The sequence below is a fragment of the Haliotis rufescens genome, unplaced genomic scaffold, assembly GCF_023055435.1.
Source record: "Haliotis rufescens isolate VD_foot unplaced genomic scaffold, xgHalRufe1.0.p SCAF_1, whole genome shotgun sequence".
Lineage (NCBI taxonomy): Eukaryota > Metazoa > Mollusca > Gastropoda > Lepetellida > Haliotidae > Haliotis > Haliotis rufescens.
In genome coordinates this window covers 66,759,033-66,770,200 of record NW_025963779.1, presented here as the reverse complement: position 1 = coordinate 66,770,200, position 11,168 = coordinate 66,759,033, and the positions used below count along the sequence as shown (strand labels likewise).

Here is an 11,168-nt window from a genome sequence, read left to right as displayed (position 1 = left end):
CAAAATGGCGGCGGCAAGTGCTCGTAAACAAAGTGTATAGTAAATATTGTGTATATTTGCTAAGTTTATCTATTTGGACATGATGGGCTAATTATAACATCGGAGATGGATAGCAAACAGGCAGTCGTTCAGACAATATTGTTGATCGATACATTTCGACCTGAAGGTTTGAGTGACAATGAAAGTTTACAAAAGTTTCGAGCACTTGTCCTGACATCATTTCGTATTTTGTGTAGTCTGCTGTCGTTCCAGGAATCGAAGTCCGACGCAAAACAGAAACCCAATAAAGAAACCGGATTGAAATGGAGTTTCAAGTTTTTTAATTCACGATCTTACAAGTCATCTGCGAAACAAGTTAATCTAAGGGACTTTAAACTGAGATACTTCGAACAATTTGAAGCTAAACTGAAAGAAACGATTCAAGAGACAGTCGCTGAAAAAGTAGGGACCAAGACAAAAATAACTGCAGCAGAATGTCTACAGAAGGCCTTGACAGAAATAGTGACAGACATTCAGTGGCAGATGCCAGATACAGCATCGCCAATGAAGGGAAGACGGTATTCTAAACAAACTCAACAACAATCTAAAAATCAGAACATCATTTTTTTGTTTTCAGATATACCAACAAATGCACAACAAATGCGGATGTATGCTGGCAAACGTGTTTTAGATTCAGATATTTTTCTTGATGCCATAATGCCACCACATCTGTTTGATCAGTTCTGTCATCATGCCAAGTTATCGCTGTACTGGATTGACATTTCATCATTGAACAAACCATGTGTAACTGTAAGTTCCATGTGTATACATTCTTACTATATCCCTGTGTTGTTTGTTTTCAAGCACTGAAGAAACATTCGTAATTTCCCCTCAATCACATGAACAACTGTAAAACATCTCCTTTACTTTTAAAAGACTACTTTCTCTTGAAAACAAGCCATCATCTGAGTATTTACAATGTCTGGGCTACGACCCCCGTTGCAGCGTGAGTAATCGCGATAAGCATGGCCGTCTGAAAACATATGACGTCCGAAAACCTTTGATGCGACGATAATAGCTAGGAACATGAACTGTGTTCACAGAAACTTTGAATTTATGAATTTACACAAATCTTATATATACCAGCATTATATGATTTGAGTCTTCTTATGAAGTATATTCATCACGTTCATCATATGAATGCTACATAGACATTACCATGATTACAAGTATCTGTGAATCCGTAGCTATATATACCATGTATTGTCCAAAATGTCTAATCAAAACTTTATTGGTCACTTACTCACTAATGAAGATCCTTCATACTTCACATAACGTCACATTGTTAGAGAACAATGCTCATTTGCATTGGTCATACAACTTGTGCATTCTCAAGGCTTTCATGCATGTGAACTATGGCAACTAGGGCTGGCTATTGATATAGTTTTTAGAGATCTATAATCGCTAACTAAATATGAGAGATGTAACATCAAGCAAATATGCAAGAAAGTCCTGAAATAAATCAACATTTTTTACGCCACTGGTGAGTAGTGACACATTTATGCATAGATTACTTTGTGGACATTTGAGATAAAACAAAATCAGTTTCTTTCCGTCTTCGACAATTGACATTTTTGACGATAACAAGTCTTGTTTCGGTTAATCTAAACTTTATTTCATCACAATAGTTTATGTAAGTTATAATTGATGACAACAATTTCATATTGATTATCATTAATATTTCTTCCCATCAATGATAATTCAAATTATCAATCTTTTTAGCCCGCCCTAATGTCAACTGCACATTGAAGAATCTTGCAAAGTAATATGTTTAAGAGTTATAAACCAGAATTTGGCAGAAAACTTATCTGCTTTTGTTTAGAATATATATATACTATATATCAGGGGGAAAACCTGTTTCATATTTGTATACTGGGCGATAATTCTTATACTACATTTTCAATAAAAAGATCCTATTCTATTGTTCAATGTTCTCATTTTAAATTCTTCAATTGTTCATTGAGTGTATAGATATCTACATGATGTACTTGTGTTGCAGTATAAAAAGCCTGGCTGTCACCAGTACCAAGCAGATAGCAACAGTATTGAAATCATCACAAAAAGCTTAAGCCATGTCAAAGGTATAGCACTAACCGTGGATAGCCTTATAAACCTAGGTTCTACCTATGGAAATTCAAAAGCTATGGTAAAGTCGAGGCAAATAAGAGTTTCAGCAGAAGATACACAATCTGGAGAAACTGAATCACAGAAGAAAGAGAGCCCAAAACATGATCAAACAAAGAAGGAACATGTGTCAGTCCACAAGTCACTTGCATCATTCTTCTCATCTTACTCAGTGATACAGGGAATGACAGATAGCCAAAGACAGTGTGAAGCAAGCACAGACTCGCATACAGCCTGCCTGCAGTTGACACCTGGTGAGTACACTGAACCATGTGGCTGGTAATAGTAGCTTGTCCCACATCCTGTGGGAAGTCCACGTCAGAATTAGTCACCAGTTCAGGGATTTATCCAGGATTTCAAACTAAGTGCCCCTAGACTGGCTAGAATGGGTATCAAACCTTTGAAGATCCAGGGAAGAATAGGTCTTCAGCAAGCTATGCTTGCCATAAGAGGCCACTATGCTTGTCATAAGAGGCGACTAACGGGATCAGGTGGTCAGGCTCGCTGACTTGGTTGATGCATGTCATCGTATCCCAACTGCATAGATCGATCCTCATGAGATCAATCACGGGATGGTCTGGTCCAGACTCGATTATTTACAGACCGCCGTCATATAGCTGGAATATTACGTTAAAGAACCAACAAAGAATGGGGATCAAGTGGTTTTGTTTGGTGTCTTTGCTGCTTGTGTGTCATTGTACCCTCATTGTGTAGCTAGTTGCTCTGACATGCTTTCATTTATAGCGTGGTCATTGGTGTGCCTGGTCCAGACTTCATTATTTAAATGCTGACTGTTTGCATGATGCAACATTCACACTGATAGGTTACTGCATTCATTTGTATGGCCATGGCAGATTTGAGATGCTCTTGATACATCTGAAGGGGCAGTTGGGTAGCCCACTGGTTAAAGCATTAGCTCGTCTCGCCAAAGACCCCGGGTTCGATTCCCAACATGGGTACAATGTGTGAAGCCCATTTCTGGTGTCCCCCACCGTGATATTGCTGGAATATTGCTAAAAGCAGTGTAAAACCATACTCACTCACTTATACATCTGAAACTATGAGGATCAGGTACAAAGGACGGGGATAATCGTGATATACATGATAAAACCATGATAACAGTTTAGCATGTCTGTTGTTGTGTTTTGGCATGAAGTGATCAAAGTAAGGGGAACTTGCTAGTAAGAGCATTCTACAAACTGCATGACCTGCTTCTTTACCATGGTTATCAATGTTTTTGTGGTTTTCAATTTTCTGTTAAACATAAAACATGTTAAATGGGATTTGAAACCTTGAAATTCAAAGGACTAATCATGCTAATCATCTTACTCCTAGCTAGATAAAGTATCTTTCCTAACAATGCCTAAAGGTTGCATTAAAGCAAACATTACATCATGTACATGACACGTGTATATAAACATGATAATATTACTTGTAGCAGTATCACAAGGGGTACATGTGCTTGTATGCGTCCCGTGTTAGATTTTATCCCACAGGCCGGCCTCATAATACCCCATGTACCCCAAGTAATACTGCAACAACAAATTTATCTTACCAACATGTTTTAATCTGTTTTGTAAAAAAATTAAAACAAATTCAATATTGACAGAAAACAGTTGTTCAAGTGAGCTGAGGTTAACTTGTGCTGTGCAGAGCTCCAGATAACTTTTTGAGCAATTGAGTTTTTACTCGAAGGTTTCTATTTTAATTGGGTTATTACATTTTTCATTGGGTAACCAATAAGATAAATCTAATCTAAAATAAATATCTTAAGTTGAAAATAAAATAATAAAACAAAAGTCATTTTGTTGTGTCTAGTAATACTGGACTTACTGGTTCCATCGTAAGCCTGCACATTCTTTAACTTCTATCTCGTTTCATAAATGCGACACCATCTGCAGCTGCAAAAAAAGTGTTTCACCCTTATTTTCAAAAATAAGCCCCAGAAACTTTGTTTTACATCCTGTGATTGTTCCTTTACTGACGCCAATGTGTTGTTGTTTTTCTTTCCCTGAAAGGGCGGTCGGGTAGTCTAGTGGGTAAAGCGTTCGCGCGTCACGCCTAAGCCCCGGGTTCGATTCCCGACATGGGTACAATGTGTGAAGCCCATTTCTGGTGTCCCCCGCTGTGATATTGCTGGAATATTGCTAAAAACGGCATAAAACCATACTCACTCACTCACTTTCCCTGAAATATCTTCATCCAAAATAAATTCCACATTTTGATGGGTTTCACATTTGGCTACATTTCCTGTCATGTAAGCAAACAGCATATTTTTCTGTGCTTGTGACAGCATCATATTTGCAATCATCAAAATGAGACGACACTCTTTCGCGTAGCGTACTCTGCAGCATAGTATATATAACGGTTCTAAATATAGCTTTAACTCGGAAAGTAAATTTGCTGGTAATTGTGTTTCATAAATTAGCTCCGATTTACGCATGCTGAAAAAGTTCATTGGGTATTTACACGTGTTGTTTTTATACATTTGAGTTTTTCATTGAATGAATATGTTTCTGTACTCAAATTAATTTGGCGTAGTTGGGTTTTGAATATTTTGGGGGGGTATTTTACGCAAATACGCAGCTTATCTGTAGCTCTGGCTGTGCCAGTTGAAGTGTCTTTGACTCAGAAAAAGCTGCAGTTTTTTGCTTCAAAAAAGGGGTTTGAGAGATTTATTCTGCCTCTCAGTAATCTACGTGCAGCCTGTGTTCTTTGTGGCAGGGTTTTAGGGATTTATTCTCCTGCTTTGAAATTTATGATAAAGTTTAGGATAAAGTTTAGGAGGTATGATAAAGGGTTTTGTGTGCTTAGTGTACATAAGTGTAAGCGGAACGTGCAGATATGAAGTTGATGTTCAGACATTAATCATATCAATAAAAGGAGTGATGCAAACAGCTGTGAAAAGTTGCGTCCCTTGACCTTGCCAGGAAAATATGATTGTGGGTTCGAATCCTGGTTTGCCCCTGTTACGTTTCTAGGTTGGTCAGCAACATGCTCGTGGGTTTCACCTAAGTAGTAAACATCTGAGACCTGCATCACTTTGGGATTTCCTCCTCCATTAAACTGACACAACGTGACGTAACTGGAATACTGTTAAAAGCGTCATTAAACCTCACTCACTCACTCACTCACTCACTCACTCACTCACTCACTCACTCACTCACTCACTCACTCACCCATGTTCATAAAATAACTTTATTTTTGAATAACTGTTTATTCATTAAAAATGAGTACATGTTTATCTTGACATTGTTCAACTGAAGGGCTGCATAGGTCCCTAGTAACCATGACAGTCTCTGTTTGGTATTGGGTGGTAGCATTGTATGATTGCATTGATTTCAAAACATGCTGTGGATCACCTTGAGTTCTTACAGACTGACCGATGTGAAATTGCTGTCATATATTATTCACGAATTCTTAGCCGTGTTTATGGGCTTAATACAAATGCTTTGGTTGATTTCCAGAAGACAGGACGGAGAGTATAATTTTAAAGTTGGAGCCTGTCTCAGAATCAAAGAAAAGGTAAAGTTCCAGTTGTGTGTTGTGTGACGCTACAGCAGACAAATTGGGAAACAATCTCACTTTTTGCATTTGTACATTCCTCAGGGAGCAGAAAGTTACATTGGAGAGCACACTGATCCATTGACTGGGCAATAATGGTGTTGCGTCTTCTATAAATACATGTATACATGTTACAAACAAGCCTCAATTTTGGGTTGGGGATATAAACAGCATGATGGCCAATCCCATTGATTACGATGAGTTTGCAAGAAATTCTTCTTTGAACAAGTGACTGACATGCAAAAGAAACATCCTTCCTTATCTGGACGTTTGATTGATCGATGAACTGTTAATGAAAATAGAATCAAGGTCGCGTAATTTCAGATCAAGAGGACCATGGGAATGTCTCCAGGGCTAAGTGTAGGTTTACCGAAATTCGAGCCCTGGAGATTTAGAGGATGGCACGCTAATAGTTCTATTTTCTTTGCATATATATTTTTATCCCTTTTGTGACTCTGTAGTGTTTACTCATGATATTTATTTGTATATAGTACTATATACTCACAACATATCTTTACTGTGTAATATCTTGTTGTTAGCTTTCTAAGCTGAACATGCTAAAGGTTAAACTTCCCTCACAAATTATTCAATCACTGTAATGTGTTTCAAAGTCTCATATACTATAACACTAACCACTTGTAAAACGTTTGAAAAAGCCCACATGAATAGATACATATATATCATGATATTTACAATGTGTATTGTTAGGATAAGTTATGTGTCTATAAATGTCCTGAGTTTGTTTCTTGTTTATCACAGTAATGACCACTGCAGTCCACGGTACACCCAGCCTAGTAATCAGGAGTTTGTCCCACAAGCTCATCAGAAGCTTGTCAAAGTGCATCTCAATAAGGATGAGGAATCACAAACCTGCTTGACTGTTCTGTCAGATGATGTTTCACTTCCAAAAAACCTACAGCTGGCCGTTCACAGCTGCATTCCAAAGTGTATGTATTCTACACACTCAATGACAGGCTCAGCTGGCTTCTGGACTTCAGTTTGTGGTCAAGGGGAGACAACTTCATCAGAAAATGCAAACAAGGTGTTTCAAGATCTGTTGCAAGGCTTAATGCGAAAGGATAGTGTTTTGGTATGTAGCTTCTTATCAGGAGTTATAATGAGATGGAATGATTTATGAAGAAAGAAACATTCCATTTTAGACATGATAGAAGTAAGGAAGAGAATTTATGGATGTCAACTTCTTTATTATGAGGAACACAACGTTTCGGAGTTTATGCTTACTCCTTCATCATTTCACCTGATGAAGTAGTAAGCATATACTCCAAAATGTTGTGTTCCTGATAATAAAGACGTTGACATCCATAAATTCTCTTCCTTATGTGTATCACTTCTAACTGCCTTTCCAAGACATGACAGAAGTAGATCATTCATAGTTGAGTTATGTTTGATTAAGAATTGACTTTAGTCTTATTTTGGTGACTGGAGGTTTTAACCTTAAAAACATTGTGCACACTGTAAATATTAATAGCTGATTTAGGCAAAGTGTAGTGGGTGTGGTCTAATATGTTTTGGTTGATAGAAACATAAATGCAAGGAAATGGCTTGGTTAGACAATCAAAAGCCATGAAATTACTCACAGTTTATTTGTCAATTCATAAATTTAAGTTAAACATGGTTTTCTAACACTCAGACTCACATCACAAACAGACTGGAAATTCATTTTATGTTTGATTACATTTTCATCACAGAAGTAATCACAGTCCTTAAATCTTGCATGATCTGCATTAGGTGTTATTCCCCTCTTCAAAGTGGACTATACTCTGCACATTGGCAGTCCAAGCACCATGTTAGTTATCTAAAATTTGATGTTGTATATGTCTTACTATGTTGACAGTTAATGATAACCCTAACTATTCATAAACACTGTCTTGCACATATTGCACTACTTCTACTACTACTACTGTCTTGCACATATTGCACTACTTCTACTACTACTACTACTACTACTACCACCACCACCACCACTGTCTTGCACATATTGCACTACTACTACTACTTCTACTACTACTACTACTACTACTACCACCACCACCACTGTCTTGCACATATTGCACTACTACCACCACTACTACTACTACCACTGCTACTACCACCACTGTCTTGCACATATTGCACTACTTCTACTACTACTACTACTACTTCTCCTACCACCACCACTGTATTGCACTACTACCACTACTACTACTACGACTACTACTACTACTACTACTACTACCACTACTACTACCACTGTATTGCACTACTACTACTACTACCACCACTGCCTTGCACATATTGCACTACTACTACTACTACTACCACTACTACTACCACTGTATTGCACTACTACTACTACTACTGCTGCTGCTGCTGCTGCTGCTGCTACTACTACTACTACTACTACTACTACTACTACTACTACTACTACTACTACTACTATTAATACTAATACTGCTAGTGGGCATTATTTCATGCACCAAGCATGTTCTAAACACACCATCACAGTGAAAAACGTTAATCTGTGAAAGGCAATCAGGAGCAAGTGTTTAGACTAGAATTGACGAGTGAAAAGCTTGGGTACTGTCTCAAGAGAAGGACTGATGGCCACAGTGAGCAGTTTTGGTGGATAGAGGAATCAAGAGGAGTTTTAATACTTTCAGATCTCAGAAATGAAAATGAAGCATAGTCCTCCTTTAAAGCATATTCTGCATAGTCATTTGGAAATCATGATCCTCAGTAACAGAAACATGTCTCTGATCTTACCAAGGTGCTGACAGTGCAGTCTGGTGGCCACGCCTCCCCACACCTGGCTGTGCTAGACACTGTGTCGGCCCACACAGCTGTCCTCACACTGCTGCCCCTGGGGGCGACACTGCATGTGGAGAAGGCCTGTCTCACACAGGTAGGAGCAGAACACAACCTGGTTGTCAGTGGACTCACTGGACCACCTTCATTTTGTCAGCTACTCTGTGTAGTGTATAGCCGGGTCATAGCTTGTTCTTTCAGTCCTAATACTGAAAACCACTAAATACTTTGTTGTAAGTTTTCTGTTTGGGGACTCATGAATACAGATGATAGTGTGATGTTACCTTAGGATATTGGGACTTTTATAGATCACATGGATTAGCATGGGCTGGTATCATGATAATGTGTTACAGGCTTATAAACTATCAAGATCAGGGGTAGAATAGGTCTTCAGCATCCTATTCTTGCCGTAGGAGGCGACTAACTAGATCGGGTGGTCAGGCTCGCTGACTTGGTTGATGCATGTCATATCCCAATTTCATAGATCGATGCTCATGATGTCAATTACTGGATTGTCTGGTCCAGACTTGATTATTTACAGACTGCCGTCATATAGCTGGAATATTGCTGAGTGTGGTGTTAAACAACAAACAAACAAACTATAAACTATTAATGTTAAGAAATGATAAGAAAAACTCAGGCAAATGTGAATTACTTATGTTAATTATGGTGTTAACTTCCTCATTTAAGATTTGTTATTTAAGATTATGTCCTTGATAGTAAATGTATGGTATATGGAACTATTTTGTGTTTTAGTCTGGGAGGTGTTCTTCGCCGCCTGACGTTGCTCAAACCGAGAGTCGTCTCAGCAACCTGCATTCTGCATTGAAGATGGGTTGTCAGGCTGTGAAGGGGAAGATGTTTTCTAGACGATCTCACAACAGTTGCAGAAAGTCAGGTAGTCATGTCTGATGTTTAGATCTAGGAAGGAAAAGAACATGAGACAGTTGGGTAGCCTCTAGGTTATAGCAATGGCTCATCACACTGAAGGCCAGGTTTGGATCCCTGCATGGTCGACCACCTCAATGGTCTACTGGATAGAGCGTCTGCCTATAGAGTGGAAGGTTTGTGGTGCGATCCTCAATCGCATCATGCCAAAGACGGTAAAAGATGGTACTTGTTGTTTCCCTGACTGGCGTTCGGCATTAACGGGTAAAACAAGGTCTGGTAAACTCAGAGTCAGTATAATGTGTCTGAATGGATATACATGTTTAACCTGAGACATGGTATCTCAGTAGGATAGCACCATGAAACCAACATTTGTCCAGACTAATACTAGCAGCCACACACATGCATGCTCGTTGCTAAATATGTGCAATAATCTTGAAAGCAATGTTAAACCCCATCTCACCTCACCTCACCTCACCTCACCTCACCTCACCTCACCTCACCTCACCCCACCCCACCCCACCCCACCCCACCCCACCCCACCCCACCCCACCCCACCCCACCCCACCCCACCCCACCCCACATTGGCACAATGCGTGAAGCCCTCACTGAGAGGGGAAGGGTCATACTCTCTACTATGACAAAAAAAACCTGACATTTATAGAAATTATGAATACCATTGTGTGAAGAGTAATATTACAATTTATGTATTCCAGGGGGCCGAACTGCAGCTCTGGCCGGGTGCTACAACCCCCAGGTGATCAACCCCTGGCATCTCCCTGGCACCTCCAGAGGCCTGCCTGCTCTCATCAGTAAACTCAACAGCAGGTGATATTTATAGGCAGCTGACATTCACCAGAATCACTGACCTTTGTTTAACCTGTGTCTGAAGCTGTACACCTCTCGTATGTATTTCATATGTATTTCTTGAGCCCTCTCCTGTCGACAGAGCACCTCCAACTTCTAGCTTATTTATGGAGAATAAGATGTTGTTGTTTGGAAATAATAAAAATTAGGATGAATTTTCTGATCACTTTATACATACAGCTAAATGATTTAATCTTTGTGTTGGAACTCCTATCTAAGTCAAGAACCAACATCACAATCCAGTCACGTCTTATGATGAGGATGCACAGCAGCATTGCCTCCAAGATTTATGATGTTTTTGGTCCAATGAGAATAACTGTCAGAACTATGATCATGTTTGTGTTCTAATACTAGTTGGGCGGTCGGGTAGCCTAGTGGTTTAAGCGTTCGATCGTCACGCCGAAGACCCGTGTTCGATTCCCGACATGGGTAGAATGTGTGAAGCCCATTTCTGGTGTCCCCCGCCGTGATATTGCTGGAATATTGCTAAAAGCGGCGTAAAACCATACTCACTCACTCACTCTAATAATAGTTGTAGACAGACTATCCATCCTTACATCTATCTTACATCTTTCTTACAGACTAATGTCTACAACGAAATGCTAACTACTCCAAAGTATTGCTCTGCATGTTTGCTATGATAAAGAAAGAATACTTTCATACTCTTGGGAAAACATGTAAACAATTGTACAATAAAATACTTACCAGCATTTCGCTTGTCTTGAACTACGGATGACTTGACTAATAGGTGATGCTCCCTTGGACATCAATACAGCGAGGCTTCAAGTATGCACTTTACTCTGCATTGACTGTATTACGTTGCAATGTGATCAGATGAAGCTGAGCCCATTGAAAATTAGGATCAGAATTGGTCTTCAGCA

At 39.2% G+C, this 11,168-nt stretch overlaps 1 protein-coding gene across 1 annotated transcript in view; it reads left to right on the top strand.

The window, feature by feature from the left end:
• LOC124134113 overlaps nucleotides 1–11,168 on the top strand; it is a 35,612-nt gene continuing 24,444 nt past the window's right edge. The window contains exons 1-7 of the mRNA XM_046498783.2: nucleotides 1–789; nucleotides 2,039–2,417; nucleotides 5,631–5,688; nucleotides 6,487–6,817; nucleotides 8,495–8,629; nucleotides 9,289–9,430; nucleotides 10,137–10,248. Coding sequence (XP_046354739.2) covers nucleotides 106–789; nucleotides 2,039–2,417; nucleotides 5,631–5,688; nucleotides 6,487–6,817; nucleotides 8,495–8,629; nucleotides 9,289–9,430; nucleotides 10,137–10,248 — 1,841 coding nt within the window. The 5' untranslated portion in view covers nucleotides 1–105. The remainder of the gene's footprint in view (nucleotides 790–2,038; nucleotides 2,418–5,630; nucleotides 5,689–6,486; nucleotides 6,818–8,494; nucleotides 8,630–9,288; nucleotides 9,431–10,136; nucleotides 10,249–11,168) is intronic.